The 16,187-nt window shown below is 45.7% G+C and overlaps 1 protein-coding gene across 2 annotated transcripts in view; it reads left to right on the top strand.

Annotated features, from left to right (window-relative positions):
• IGF2BP1 (insulin like growth factor 2 mRNA binding protein 1) overlaps positions 1-16,187 on the top strand; it is a 70,717-nt gene that overhangs the window by 42,947 nt on the left and 11,583 nt on the right. The window contains exons 3-7 of one of the 2 annotated variants that reach the window (XM_066627621.1): positions 7,014-7,062; positions 10,245-10,296; positions 11,084-11,147; positions 13,612-13,893; positions 14,950-15,084. In XM_066627621.1, coding sequence (XP_066483718.1) covers positions 7,014-7,062; positions 10,245-10,296; positions 11,084-11,147; positions 13,612-13,893; positions 14,950-15,084 — 582 coding nt within the window. The remainder of the gene's footprint in view (positions 1-7,013; positions 7,063-10,244; positions 10,297-11,083; positions 11,148-13,611; positions 13,894-14,949; positions 15,085-16,187) is intronic. The other variant, XM_066627622.1, reaches the window with a different exon arrangement.

The following is a 16,187-nucleotide window of genomic DNA, read 5'->3' on the forward strand; positions in this document are numbered from 1 at the left end:
GAGTAACCCCATTGCAGGATTACTTCCCTTACTTGGGAGGGATGAATGTCCCCTTCTCCTGAGGGTCTGCTGCTGACTAATAGCTAAAGAGTCACTGCAGAATCGAGTAGCCCCATTGCAGAGCTACTTCCCTTAGCCGGGGGAAGGGGATAAATGTTCCCTTCTCCTGAAGAACTACCGGCGGTTGCCCAGCACGCTCAGGATGCCACGGTGGTCATTTTGGCACCATGGCAGCCCTGCACTCCAGTACTCAGTACTGCGCTGTTAAGCACCAGCTAATCAAAAACATGTTGCTGTTTCCTGGGAACCAGAAATAGTTTCTTAGTGCTATCCTGGTCTAAAGAACTGATATTGGCACTTAAAACTTTCATGCACTTGATGTCTAAAATTTGGCAATATCTTAATAGCTCTGGCTGTGGGAGATTGCTGTCTCTGGGTCTCAGTTCCCCTTCTGTGAAATGGGAATGAGAGTGACTTGTCGTACAGGTTTGCTGTGAGAACAAATGAAATAAGGTGACTGCAAAAATGATGGCTGATTATAAGTACGTATCCTCTTCCCGTCCTTACGGTTTGCATTTGATGTTGCAGCAATTATGTGGTATTTGCACAGATTTTGTTCTGTGCTTGAATGTTCAGGGAAGTTTTCACATCTCACGTTATAAATACGTGCTGAAATGATCTCTTTCAAAGCAGTTTAGCAGCCACTTCACACTTCCTACATGCCAAGTGAACCTTAAACATTTGTGTTGAGGAGCTGTGATTGTCTACTGTTCTGTCCTCTGTATGCTAAGGAGTGTGCATCTGCCCTTCACACTCCGTGTGTTTGTTGCAGAGGGCACTGCTCTAATCTGGTGTAAACTGCGAAGTAGATAGTACTCCACTAGCAGGCCATTGTTGCAGCTGGACCAATTCATCATGTTCTCCTACTTGTAGGCTTCCCAGAGGCAGCTGGTGGCCACTGTGTGAAATAGGATGCTTGACTAGATGGGCCTTCGGCCTGATTCAGCAGGACTGCGATTACATTCTTGTGACAGAAATTCATTGCTAGAATATCTGTTATCACATTTGTAAGTGGTTGTAAGATGGCTTCCCAGGAGTTACTGCATCTGCTATAGTTACTACAGAGAGAAACAGTCCAAACCCAGGGCTAGTAACATTTTCTAATAGGGCTCAGCTGCAGTACACTTTTGCTTGCCAGGAAAACTGACCTATCATTGGGAAAAAATGCATGTCTCTGATAGAGCATGTGTAGAGTGTCTTTCTTTCACTGAGTAACCACAGCAGCACCAACATATCCAGGAATGAAAGCTCTACCTTTCTTTTATGTCTTTATTTATTTATCTCCTTTATGTTGATCCATTTGATTTACAAAGTGGTCTACAATTGAAAGTAATTGCATGCAGACTGGTAGACATGATATTAAAGCAGTGGTTCCCAATCTGTGTGTGTCTCAAGGCACTCCCCAGGGTGTCGCCAGAGATCTACTGCCCAGCACCAAAACCACAGCACAAGCCTAAAAACAATGGTAGGAGGCTTGGTGCAAAAACCGCGCAATTAAAAAGTCCTCGTGTCTGCACTGGTCTCCTTACTGCTGTTTTTAGGTTCCGTTCAGCCTCTCAACCCGGAAGTAAGTGGCTAGTGATGTCACCTCGTAACATATTTTGTGTCATCGGCACTTGTTTCTGGGTTCAAACAGTGCCTTTGCGGTGCAGTGGGCATCACAAGCCCAGGGAGTTTAGGAAGCACTGTATTAAAGGGAAAGAAGAGAAAGATGGAAAGTAAAGTCCAGTGCTAATCCTTACCTAACCATTATAAATTTATAAATGGATCTGAAGATGTTAAGGTTGGGATTGACCAACCAATTGATTGCCTATCTAAAATAATATCAAATATTCCATGTCTTGTGTAGATGGTGTAACAAAACTGACTGACAACATTTTGCTAATGTTGACTATTCTGGTATCCTGCTTTTGTGGGCAGGAGGGGGAGGACTGGCCTCCAAAGCCCCACTGCACCTCTTTTTATAAATCTAAGCCCTGTCTTACAGTACCATGCAAAGAACACTGAACAGAAAAAGTTAGAAAAGAAGTAGGTGCCTGCTGTTTAAATCTTGCATATCAATGTTACATGTAAATAAAGCTGTGGTGTTTCCTTGTTATCGAAATACAGAGACCAGGGGTGGGTCACTGCCAAATTCATAGGATGTTGTGGGCATAGATGGGATGAAATATGGATTTGCATGCATAAAATAGTCACAGCAGGTAGTGGCTCGCATGGCTATGGATCTGTTACAGTATTTGCATTTCACCACCACTAAATCGCAGCTGCTTGGTGAATTCAGGAATGTCCAGAAAGTCCAAGGGAATGGCCATGTTCCACCTGCAGTTGTGTGCAGCAGCTGTTAACGGAGCGATGGGTTAATTTTGGCACTGAAAATTCCCAGTGATTCTATTTTGGGAAGCTAGGGTTGGGAAGAGCAAAATCTGGAAAAGAGGGGGTCTCTTGTTGCTCTTGTTTTTGAACTCTTGTTAAAAATCCTCTATTGTCATTATACATCTTTCTTTTCCTTCTTTGCCTCAATGCTCCCAGCCATTAAAAGGAGAGCATGTTTTATAGACAACCCCCTAGGCCCTTTATAGAGATTCTCTCTCTCTTTATTGACCCCCTGAGACTGAAGCTGACGCACTCTGAGTGTAATTTTGCTCACCCCATCTCCTTCCGACGGATGTGATTTTCAGAATGCTCCAGAGAGTCAGGAAGGAGACAGGGGCCCAGATCCTGAGGTCTTGAAGCATTAGGAGACGGGAATGATGTCTTGAGATTGCCTACAGGATGTGGTAAAAGCCAAGAGGCCTAGGATAATAGAAGGGGGGGCAGCTGTGGTGAGGGGGGTGCCTGCCTGATGGATACTGTTGTAGTTTGTCTCTGAGCAATATTTTGGAAGAGTTAAATAATCCACCTTGCAAAATAATTTAATATCAGATTGAGCAACCCGTTCATAGTCAAGAGCCACACTTAGAATGTTCTTGTGAACTGGGTTTTGATACATAACAAATACTGAACCCAAATGAAAAGTAAATGAACAGATACAATATCAGGCTAAACTCACCAGATATAAGCATAGACAAAAAGCTCAATCCTATCCAACTTTCCAGTGCCAATACAGCTGCAATGCAGCCCCAAGATAAGTGAATAAATGTTCCCTTACATTGAAGAAACCTCTGTGACTGCCCCCCCCCCACACTGCAGGATGCAACGCTTGCCCTGTTGGCACAGCTGCATCAGTGCTGGAAAATTAGATAGGATTGGGCCCAAAGGCAGGCAAAAATCAGGTGCTTCTCAGGAAAAATTGCATTCTTTCATTAATTATTGGACAAATCATAATTGAATCAATATAAGAAGTTATGTTTACTTCCACAATAATACTAGTATTGCTGTTATTCTTTTTACATTGTTTTACATTGTTTTTGTAATTTGAATTATATGTTGCACAGTGTTATAAATTATATTATTGCAGTGTTTCTCAACCAGTGGTACCACCAGTAGTACTTGAGGTGGTGTCTGGTGGTACTTGTGGGACCCGTGGACACCTACCGCCCACCAGTGAGACCAGGATCACGACACAACAAACAGTGGTAGGAGGCTCCAAAGCATGCTTCTCTGTGGTTATAATAGCCCTTCCGTCCACCCTGAGTCTCTTACTGGTGTTTGTTGCATCACATCTGGCCTCCCAACCCAGAAATAACAGGGGTTGATGGTGGTGGTACTTTGAATAGCTGGACCATGTGAAGCGGTACAGTAGAGGATAAGCCTTGAGAAACTCTGTTTTATAGTAATGTGTGCTCAGGACACAGTGCCCTCTTCAGGCCCAGAAGGGAGTAGGTGTATGCAGCATTGACCCTTGCGGGTAGCAGGCTATAGGAAACCTCTGGTTTAGCCAGTCATGCTATAAAAACCAAAGCCTGGCCTTCTGCCTTTGCTTTTCATTGGAGTTGTTAGTTGCTGCTTGTTGCTGTTCAGGATGCAACTTTCAATTGAAGCCTTTTGACCCCTCAGAGGCCTGAGATGCAGAGGTGGTCTTGGGCTTTCCCACGCCCAGCACCACATAATTGCCTCCGAAATTACTTCCATGCGGCTGCCTCCTCCGTTCCTCCTTTGAGAAAAAGGGAGAAGGCAGCTCAGGCCCTTATGGAGCCTTCTGTGCCCTTGTAAGCAGCGCAAAGGGCTCTTAAAGCAGTGTCCATGACAGGTGAGCACCACTTCCAGGAGATGGGTGACACTTGCCTCCTGGGCACCGCTTCCAGCGGCCCCTAAGCTCTCCGATAGAGCCCTTTGCACTGCTTACAAGCGGAGCAGAAGGCTCCCTCAGGGCCTGAGAAGTGGCACAAGTCTCCTCCAAAATCAGAGAAGGCGCACACCGCTTCTGTGCCTCTCTGAAGAGCGCCGTCTTCTTTCCCTTTTCCTTAAATTGGAAGAGAGGGAATGGCCCTCAGAATCAACTGGGAACTGCTCCGAGAGTGGCTGCAGGGTTCTGGCCTGCCCCTCCTTCATTGGGAGGATTATGGATGAGAAGAAAGTGGTGGCCTTTGAGTCTCAGGCACAGACCAAATATGCAGCTATTATCTGGGAAAATATATTCGTGAGTCTCTTCTGCATCTCATTTTAGATTGTGAGTCCTTTGAGGGCAGGGAACCATTTATTGAACTACTTTGTTGAAAAGTGGTACAACAACAACAACAACAACAACAACAACAACAACAATAATAATGTCCACTACTATTTTTGCACCTTTCCTCTGGGCTTCAGAGGAACTTAGGCTGTCATGTACTAGATAAAGGATGTAGCTCTTGGCATTCTGACTCAGGTGCCTGGAGATTTGGGGCTGGCCCTGAGGGTAAGATAGAGTGCCTTGTACTGATGGTAGGTCACCTCTTCATACACCACTTTATCTGCGGGTTCGGAACCCACAGATTTGACTCACTGTGGGTTTGACCCATCATGGGTTCCAAACCTGTGGCTGGAGGACCCAAACCCGAGAGGCTGGAGGTGGCCTCTCCAGGCCTCAGAACACCCCCTGGAGGTGTCGGAAAGGCACTTCTGGTTTTCATAAAAACTGGAAATGCCTTTTGACACTGCTGGACACAACCAGAAGGTGCTTCCAATCACCTCTGGTGGTCAGGGGTGGCCCAACCCACAGATTCAGTTATCCACAGGTTTTGGTATCTGTGGGGGTTCTGGGAACAGAACTCTTGTGGTTGTCAAGGGCCGACCTGTACTTTACAGAAAAACAGCGGGACTTGGAAAGGCCCCCCCACGTCCCTTGAAAATGCTTGTTTGCCTTCTTCTAGCTGAAGTGGATCCCCACCAGTGTTTATTGCGGTGAAGGCAATCCACACCCCTACACCCCCACAGTTGCTTCAGGAGTGGAGAAGGGAGTGAGGGTGCTTACTCCCCCTTTGCTCTTGAAATGATTGGAGAGGGTGCTATAAGAATTTCTCATCCTCCTTTTTCTTTTGCATCGAGGCTGGGGGAAGGAAGTGCCTGGAAGACGCAGCTGAGGGAAGGAATTGGGGAACACCAGGAAGGAGAGAATGAATGGGGATAGTAGAGAAGCAGGATGCTTGTGGGAAGGAAGTTATCCCTTTTGTCCCTTCCTTTTCTTATTCCCCTATTGTTTATGTTCCCTGTTTCCTATTCCCTGTTCCTTACCAGAAAGAACCATGGCAGTCAGAACTGGGCTGCTTGGTGCTGCAGTGAACAGAAGATCAAAAAGGGGGATGATGACAGGCTGGTATTTAGTGAGTGAAAATCAAAAGCCTGTTTAGAGGCCCAGCAAGGTGGGCATTTCTGAGGAGATCCCTTCATGATTTCAGGTTTCTTTCCACAACAGCTAGTATTAAAACGTTTTTAATGAAAACTCCAAGTCTCATCGGTGCCTGCCCCCTACCAAGCTATCAGGTACTCTGGTAAAAAGCAAAATAGTGTTGATGTTTGCAGTGTGATCGTGACACCTCAGGATTTTACCACCAGTCAGCTCTGCGTTTCACACCAACATAAATAGTACTTGGCTCTTAAATTGTACCAGGGCTTAATGACAGTTTTCTTGGGATGTTTGGGCCCTTGCATTTGGAGGAGGGTATTAAACCTTTGCCTGCACTTTCTCCCTCTTTTTTGCACTTTCAAACTCCTATATTCTGGCACCTTCTTGTTGAAAATCAAAGCAGGGACCCAGAGAGGGAGCAGAGCAAGCCTGCCGCTTAGGGCAGTGTTCTTCAACTTGTGGGTTGTGATCCTAATGGGGTCACGAAGCCTCTTTTTTGGGGGGGGGGGTTCACAGTAGCCTGTGCAAGAGAGGGCTTGGATCCAACCCAATAATGGTTCTGCCTTATCAAAGGTACTGCTTCTGCTTGATGTCTTGCCCTGCAGCTCAGGCTGCTGCTTTACAGGTGTGAAGGCACAAGAGGTGGGGGGAAATGAGGTGGGGGCTGGGAGTTTGGGTCCTAAGAAGGGATCAGTGGTGGGTCCTCTGTCTCATACAATATGCATTTATTTGGGGGGGCTCAAAGCACAAAATAAGTTGAAGACCACTGACTTATGGGATTGGAACTGTGACTCGATCTCCAAGGGGATTCTGTGAGGGAATATTCAAAGTGAATTTTTGACACACCGTTTTACATATTAAACTATGAAACAACGCAACAGGATGCTTCGTCATCTTTAATAAGTAAGAATTGTCTCCCAAGATATTAGACAGAGAAACTTTTGTTTCAGGATAAAAATAACTAATATGGGTAAAGTTTGAACATACAGACTAAAAACCTTTTATGGATTCATAGCATTTTTTTTTAACCCATTTTCGAAGCTGAAAAAAATGTTGATTGTACTACTTTTTGATTGTGCTACCTTTAGGTGCCTTCCAGGCAGGGATCTGTTTTTGTCTTTTGTGTATGTGACATCTTCAAGATGGAATTGGCCATAAATCTAGATAACATTTTCCCCCTTCTTTCTTTTAGAAGCCGCAAAATTCAGATAAGGAATATTCCCCCTCAGCTACGATGGGAGGTAAGTTAGGGAATGGAAATGCATGTGGTCAACAATCCAAGTCTTTAATATTGTGGAATCCCATGATATACTAAGAGATTATATACTAACAGGAGAGCAAAGGAAATTCTCCTTTCTTTCATTCTGGCTGTACATCTCAATGTCTGAAAAAGTTGCTTCTGTGGCTGGGGGAATTGATTTACAGCCCAATTCTATCCATTATGCGCCCGCCCCATTTGATGTTGTGGTACCAAAATGGCGACCACTATGATGGCGGGGGCAGTCCAGGAGGTGTCCTCTGGGTAAGGGGACATAGGACGCGGGCAGCTTCATGGCTGCCGATCCTACCTTGCTCCCATCCCTGTTTCACCCTCCCGCTACCCTTTCCTGCCTCTCCTACTGTCTTGCCTTTGTCAGTGAGCAGCAGGAGAAGTGCTGGGATGGGCAGGAAGGTGCAAGCCTTCTCACCAGTGCCTGCAGCTGTTGGGAACACCTTTTGTGACTGGTGCTGACTGGTTTATAGCAGTCAGGATATGTAAGTAGAAAGTTGGCCTGTAAATCAAGTTAATTTAAATCACCATGGTAAAATAAGGAGTGATTTAAATCAAGTATCCCTTGGTACTTTGAACTCATTTGAACATTGGTATATTTCCTAAATAATAATGCATCCTAATTAGCTTAGGCTACAATCCTATCCACAGTTTCCTGAGAGTACGCCCCATTGATCTTCTGAGTAGACATGGATAGGATTGGGCTCTGAAATGTGTTAATTTTTATTATCTATCAGCTGGTATACTTTTCAATGTTACTGTTTTATATTTCACTTCTGCTCTCTCTTTTGTACTGGTTAACTGTCCTGCTTTCCCCCAGTCCACTTCAGAAACACAATATAGCCAATAGAGCTTTTGCTCCTGGAGCCTGTGGGTAATTTTCTGGTTATAAAGACAACTAGCATTTTAAAATGAAACCTGGACTCATAGTTCGTAACTGGGCAGAATAGTCTAAATGTCATAAAATGAAAAGAAAACATCCTGGTTTGTGTACAATAAAAATTGATGAGTTCTGTTAGTTAATTAGCATAAAAATACCTTCCAGGTGAGCACAGGACATGACTTTGAAAGTGATGTACACAATGTCGTTGCTTGGGGCCAGGATTGGATCCCAGTGTTTGTGATGACTTGCCTGTCCCTGGCCCCTAGCATCAAACAGAGAATATGATCTATTATGCCATATTTATGCCACCTAACCACAAAAGGACATTTTCGCCGTACTTCTTTGTTTAGAGAAAGCAGCCTTTCTTTAGAAAGTGGTGGTTGATACGGAGCTATTAAGTTTTAAGAGATTGTAAATGTTGGTTAAACATGCTCGTATTCAGATTTACAGCCTAATTGTGGTGTAGCATAGCCAATGTGGGCTAAGCTAGATCCTGTGGGGACTTTTTGACTGCTGGAGGTCTCCTCGGGGTAAAGGAACATTTGTCCCCTTGCCCTTGGGTAAACCCCAGCAACCGCTATGGGTCAACTCGGACCTGCATCAGCAATCTCATTGGTGCAGCTCCAAGTGGATCCAGGCAGACGGATCAGGCCCAGGAAGGGGGTTTAGATACAGCCCACCTTTATCCCAACCCCTTCCTGTTCTGCTCACTCCTGCCCCTGTGCTGGACTTACCTGCTCCAGCATGCGTCCTGCCAACATGCACCTGCCAGTGCATCGGCTCCTAGCACTGTCACAAAGCACTTTATGGCACTTTTGTGATGGTGTATGCCTGTGGAACATGTGTTCCATTGGCACAGGTCCTGCATAGAACTGGGACATTAATCTTAACCGGGTGCTGTAGGCTTATACCATGATCTCGGAAGCTAAGCAGCATCAGGCCTGGTTAGTACTTGGATGGGAGACCGCCTGGGAATACTGGGTGCTGTAGGCTTATACCATAGTCTTTTCAGACTGAAGGTTGCCAACCAATCTTAATCAGGCTGTTTTTAAAAAGCATACCAGGTGAATCCTTTTAAGAGAAATGTATGTTTTAATAATTATTAATTATTAAATTAATTGTGCATTCTAAGCTCTGCATGTGTGAAATGGCCTGTGCTGTTTTGGACTTCAATAGCAGAGCAATACTGGGTTGCTTGGGACTGGGGTAATATAAGAACTGTGAAGTAGCCCACTCTGCAGAGAACCATATTATCCATTGGGCAGTACAATCCTAACTTGTGCCGGAACCTGCGGTGTGTCCAGTGCAAGTTTTGGGCTGGCTGAAGCTTGGCAAGAGGAACAAAATAATTCCCCTTACCCCAGGGAGAGTCGCAGTGGCCCCAATGGGTCTACTCAGATCTGCGCCACCTAAAGAGGCAGAATGGAGCAGCCTGGAGCCGCTCTCTGCCACCCAGGAACGGGGCTAGGATCTGGCATAACTGCTGGGTCCTGGCCCTGCCTCCTGCACCCTGCTCGCCTGCCCACAGGCCTGCCCACGGTCTGCCCCTCCACCCTGAAACGCCTCCTCCTTGCCCTCACCACACACACCCCTAGACTCCCGAGCTCGGCCAGCACGAACGTACTGAGTTCAGTTGGTGTGGAGGCCAGATCTGGCTTCTGTGGGCCGGTACGTGTCCTTGCACCAGCCCAGCTGACTCCCACGGATGCGCAAACTTGCTTTACAGCAGGTTTGTGACCCAAACTGGGATAAGGGACTTGCGCCAGCCAAGTGCATGCTTTGGATTGACTTGCCTACTGGACTTTGGCTTTTTCCTTATTTAGGATATATCAGTCATTGTTAAAACGAAGCTGTGTGTGTGTGTGGTCCCTGAGGAAGGCTGATATGATCAGTAATGGAGCATGTAATTCATTGATTGAGCATCTGCTTTGCGTGTCTTCGGTTAAATCCCTGGCATCTATAGGTAGGGCTCTGCTAAACCCCTGACTGAAACCCTGGAGAGCCACCATGAGTTAGCTTAGGCAACCCTAAAATAGATGGACAAGTAATCTGATTCAGGAGAATATCTGATTCTTATTATCAAAACAGATTGGGTATGTTATAACCATTTAAAAAAATTAACACAAATTTGAGGCTTTGCTTCTCTTTCGAGATTTTGCTCCCTAACGATAGCGTTTCTTTTTGCAACTGTACCTTGCGAGGGTTTTCCACATTAACACAATGTTTTTCTACCCACCCCCACCCTGTGTTTATCTTTTGCATTTGAACAGGTTCTGGATGGTTTGCTAGCCCAGTATGGTACTGTGGAAAACTGTGAACAAGGTGAGATTCCCTGAAAAGTTTCAGAGAATAATTATGGGTTGAGACTTGAAAATGGTATCCAGAATTTAGCATCCTAGTAGGAACTCCTTTTTGCCCATCCTTTGGCTCAGTTCTGTCCTTCCCACCCCAGTACAGCCATGCTGAAAAGGCATGTATCCAGCGGGGGTGACTGTGTGCACTTATACTGGGATACGTCTGAGGTGAGGAAGGGGGTGGGGAGGCTGTGGATAAGGAGGATAGAATCCAGTGCACACCATCACCACTGGATCCACCCCTTCCTGCAGGCTCCCTGCCCCATTTCTCCCCCTTACCCACCGAGTTTTGCCCCTTCTAGCCGTGTTGCACATTCCTCCCAGCCCTCTGGCTTACTTGCTCTGGTGGGCAGATTTCCCGCCAGCACTCTGGCAGAGTGCACGGCTAGAGTGCATTTTACAGCTGCCTTACAGCAGCCAGCACTGGTGAAACACTAGTTCCACCAGCTGGGCAGCTCAATAGGATTGGGCTGCCTGTTTTTTTCCTTTCTGAGGAAGATGGGATGTGGGAGAAATCCAAGCTCCTGTTATGTAGCAGGACTTAACAGAACGAATCTTTTTCCCTCCGGGTTGTATCTTCCTGTAGTAGAAGAAGACTGTGGTCCAGTCCTGCTGGCATTCTGGAAAGATTACTCTCTTTAACATCTACTTGCTGTGTTCTCTCATGAGCTGGGCTTGGACTATTAATACTAAGCTAGCTGTTCAATAATAGTTCACATTTTGGCTAACCAAGATCTTCTTTTTCTTTATACAAGTGAATACAGATAGTGAGACAGCAGTCGTCAACGTCACCTACTCCAACCGGGAGCAGACCAGACAGTAAGTTAAAAATGTTTTATTGGCTTGGCCTTGGGTGTGTTGAGAACACAGGGCGTTATCTGAGGATAAATGATACATCCATCTTTGCTGAAGCTAAGAGGGGCTAAGCCTCGTCAGTGGCCCGGTGGGAGCCTGGCTTACACTCCCTTGAGTTCCATTAAGGGAGAAAAGTAGGGAATAAATAAATTGACTCTAACTGCCCCTAACCAGGGGGCACAGTGACAATCTTTGACAGCCTTCTTTACCTATGTTAGCTCCTCACTCCCATTTCTCTGGGCCTTGTTTCACATGCAAGAGTGAGTAGTTGAGCTGCATAAAGGTCAACTTTATAAAGCTGCATAAAGTTGAGCTGCATAAAGTTGAGCTGCATAAAGCTGCACACCAGCTATCCTTTCAGCTCAAGGAGAAAACAGAGAAATTAAGCTGAGATGCTTGGGTGCAATATCAGGTTGTCCCATAATCAGGGTCTTGTTCATGCTAACATCTCCATCTATAGGTAGCTCTGTGGAACTGCAGCTCAGTATCCAAATACGTATTACTATTTATTGCATCGCGCACCATTCCGCATATTGTGCAGTAATGAATCAGGGTTTGACACTAAGTGTACCCTGAAGAGGAAATTGTCACCACTCCTAGATATCTGGCTAGTGACATGCAATTTCACAGGGGCAGGAGGTCTGGTCTAGAGGGTAGACCCTCCATCTGCCTGAAGATAACATCCACAAGGTCGCCAGTTCGAGGCCACCGGCACCGTGTGACCTTGGAGCAGCTGACAAGCTGAAGCCGAGCAATTCCATCTGCTCTGAGCGTGTGAGGATGGAGGCCAGAATGTGAAGCCAGATCGGAATGAAACACCTTGAATGTAGTTGTTCTTGAAAGAAAGAACCTTCTTTGAAATTGTAAAAGTCCCTATTTAATAAGGGATTTAAATAAAAGCCTGCCTATGTAAACCACCTTGAATAAAGTCTTGAATAAAGACCAAGAAAGGCGGTATATAAATACCTATTATTATTATTATTATTATTATTATTATTATTATTATTTCCAAATGGCTATTTGTCACACCACATTTTACATTTTTAGCTGTACATTTAAAAAGTGTTGTTGTACAGTTACACGCAATATGTGAAGTGACTTAAAAATTACTATTTCTTCAAGATCTGTAGTTCAAGATGTGGCTGCTTATTTAGCATCAATAATGAGAGAGAGGTGACAAAGGAGGGAGCACTGCCCATCTCCTTCTCTTGTCAGAAGTGGATGGGGAGATGGGAAGATAAGTCAGTTACCTTAGAAATACAGGTCGGCCCTCATAATCCACGAGTTCGGTACCCACAGATTTGAATACCTGTGGGTTCTGAACCTGCTGGTTGGGCCACCTGTTGTCTTCTGAACCCAACTGGAGCCCTGCCCTGGTTGAGTCCAGAGCCCCTTCTGAGGGCTTCTTGTAAACCGGAACACCAGAAGTTGTGCTTTTTGGCTTTCCGGAGGCCTTCAAAGGTCCAAAAAACATGACTTCTGGGTATCAACAAAAAACTAAAAGTCATGGTTTTTGGCCCACTGAAGGCCTCAGAAGGGCCTCCAGACCCAAAAAATCAGTGCTGTTTGGAGAGCTTGGGGACCTTGAAATCTGTCAATTTCGACATCCATAGATTTTGGTTCCAGGAACCGAACCCCTGCAGATAATGAGGGTGGCCCTGTAGAGGAAAAGAAATACAGGAAATAAGAGATGATCTCTGTAGTGGTGGGGTGAAGGCAGAGTGCTTACTGGCTTACTACTTTTAGGAAGTGAGGGGCTTGCTATGGTGTACCTGCTAGCTCCCTATCAGCAAATGCACATGTCTCCTTTGTATATGTTTGACTTTGTATAACTTCATTCCTTTCAGTAATCTATATGGTATTGCATTTGGCTTGATGAAGACTTTTGCATGGATTGAGGTGGTGTGGTGGTACAGAAAGCTCAGCTGCCAAGGGAACAAAATAGTTTGCTATACAGTTTTTGTGAAGGAAGGGGGATTTAACTGGAATGAAAAAGTCGTACAGGACCTGGATGAAGATTGGGAAAAAGGTCCAAAGCAGAACTAGACATGAGACCTAGAAGGGCTGCATATTATTGGCAGGTAGCAAATGGGTCGCAAAATCTTGAGTATAAACTCTTGACAGGGACTTTGGCCAGATGTTGATCAGTTGCCAGTTCAGCCTCTGGATAGGATCTTTAAGGTTAATCTCTTTTGCAGTCACATGATACATGCTGGCTTATCAGGATGTCGGGAAACAACTCCCAGAGCCTTTTGGTGGCCTTGCCTAAACTTTAAAGGATCGGGGATACTTGGTTATATTTTCAGCACTTTTTAATCCTATGGGCTGTTTTGGGGAAACAAAGTGGATATTTCAGTATATACATGAATTGCGACTACATGATTTATATAGGTTGTTCCAGCCTTTTATCCTCTCTTTTTTTCTGCAGAGCCATCATGAAACTTAATGGACACCAGCTGGAAAATCATGCGCTGAAAGTCTCCTACATCCCTGATGAACAGACTGTGCAGGGCGCAGAGAATGGACGTCGAGGAGGCTTTGGGACACGTGGTGCTCCCAGGCAGGGTTCCCCTGTGGCTTCAGGAGCACCTGTGAAGCAACAGCCAGTAGACATCCCCCTTCGGCTTCTGGTTCCCACCCAGTACGTGGGTGCCATTATTGGCAAAGAGGGTGCTACCATTCGCAACATAACCAAGCAGACACAGTCCAAGTAAGTCCCCAGCTGCTAAGCAACCCTGTCCACTTCTAACATTAATTTACTGCCAAGAGTGTGCTAGGCACTGTATGGGGTGGGGCGGAGCACAGACCTGGTCCAGAAGGCCTGTGTTTTAAAACGCTAAACAGGCCAGAGTCCAAAGTGGGTTAAGCAGAGGTATTAGGAGAGCAAAAACATTCCCTTCATAAGAACATAAGAAGAGCTCTGCTGGATCAGGCCAAAGACCCACCTAGTCCAGCTTCCTGTATCTCACAGAGGCCCACCAAATCCTTCAGGGAGCACACAAGACAACAAGACAAAACCTGCATCCTGGTGCCCGCCCCTGCATCTGGCATTCTGAAATAACCTACTTTTAAATCAGCCAAGAGGTAGTCCTCCCAAAATGCAAGGTGAGGTGGCCACCACAGGCTAAAGATGTTCCATTAAGGGTGACAAAGTAGGAGCTAGATGTATTAAACATATTTATTTGCCGCATTCTCTCCTCCCCCCCATCAAGGGGCAACCAAAGTAGAGTACAATAAAGGCAACAGCAAAAAGTTACAGTAAAGACAATAACCGATATTTAGCGTTAGTGTTTAATTGCATTAATTAAAGTCACAAGAAAGCCAGTCAGGAAAAAGGAAAAAAAAAACTACAGCCAGGAAAATACCACAAAGATAAAAATAGAAAGAACCCAACGCTCCCTGAGACTAACTGTTCAGAGAGGGGAACAATCCTCTGGAAAGATGTCCTGTGTAAGCCCTGTTAGAATGAACAGCAGTGACCAAAGATTCAAAATTAGTTGTGTTGCAAAAATGTTGTTTTATGGTGTGCTGAGGAGGCCTGGAAGTACCATAGTCTGTGCCCATGTTTTCATTTAGTGGACAAGATAGAGGTAGAGGGGAGAGGTCAGGGGTTTTGGAGATGTATAGTGGAGATAAGGAGCCAGTGTGGAAGGAAAGGAACTGCCAAGGAAAGCTAATGGCTTGGAGCTTCTGTTGACGTGCTTTTGAATTTCTGATTTTGCAAGTTTATCTTGTGACTCTTTTGCCTCTTCCTTATCTCACGCAGAATTGATGTGCACCGGAAAGAAAATGCAGGGGCAGCAGAGAAAGCCATCAGCATCCATTCAACTCCAGAGGGCTGCTCCGCTGCTTGCAAAATGATCTTGGAAATCATGCAGAAGGAGGCGAAAGACACCAAGACGTAAAGCTGAGCTATTTCTTTATTAGAAGTATTGAGATCCTGCCTCTCCATTTAGTATAGTATATACGTAGCAGCTAAACAATACATAAAGCACCATAAATAAAATAGTTGTTATGGCTATGGTTGATTTTACCTTTTACAGTTTAAGTGTTGTTAACTGGCACGGAGTCCAATCCTGTTCATGTGTACTCAGAAGTAAGTTCCATTATAGTCAATGCAGCTTACTCTCAGGTAAGTGTGGATACGATTGCAGCCACACTTGATTAGCGGGCATCTCTTCCCACCTGAGGCAGTGGGCGAAGACACAGTTAACTGAGTTGCTGGTTTACAAATTGCTGGTGAAGCACGCCATCCATCTGTTTACTTCCCCTTTCTTGCTTATCGGGTAAGGCTGTGGTGCCACTCCACCCTCATTCCTCATTTCTGGGGATGGGAACTTTCCAGATCCTTCCTTATGAGGAGCCTGCTTAGGAAATGGAGCATCTCCATTCCTAGAGGGCCCTTGTGGGGGTCGAGGGGCAGCAGCAAGTCCTGCCTGATAAGGGAGGGAGGGGATGGGGAGGTGAGTGGATGGAAGTTTACAACCCAATCCTTTCTGGGCCTTGTACTGCTGGAACGTTCTCCAGCAGAGCAAGGCCCTTTGCAGCAGCACGAAAGTCAGGCCGCTACTGCACACTTCTGGGCTGGGGCCGCTGCTGAAAATGGCCAGAGGGATGACACGCATGTCAGTGGCTCCAGGATGCCTCACCAGTGCAGGGAAGTTGGCAGCAGGAGCATGTCTTGGCTGGGGGGACGGGGGTCTTTCAGGACAGGGAGTGGGTTGGTGAATCCTATAAGCAGTGATCCTATGTTTCACGATCCTATACCCCATTTTTCAATCCACCCTGCACCCTTGGTCTTCTCGGACTTGTGTCAGCTGCCTAGCTGTTTACCGGACTCAAGCAGTGGTTCCCAAACACACTGGGGCCGTAGTACCCTTTCACACTCATAGTAGCCCTGTGTGGTGCCATGTGGCCTCTTCTTCTAACTGACCTTGCACAAGTTCTCATGTTATTCTCATGAGATCTCACATGATTTTGGCCTGGAAAGCTGGGAAGAAGAGG

Source organism: Tiliqua scincoides, chromosome 5 (assembly GCF_035046505.1).
Source record: "Tiliqua scincoides isolate rTilSci1 chromosome 5, rTilSci1.hap2, whole genome shotgun sequence".
Lineage (NCBI taxonomy): Eukaryota > Metazoa > Chordata > Lepidosauria > Squamata > Scincidae > Tiliqua > Tiliqua scincoides.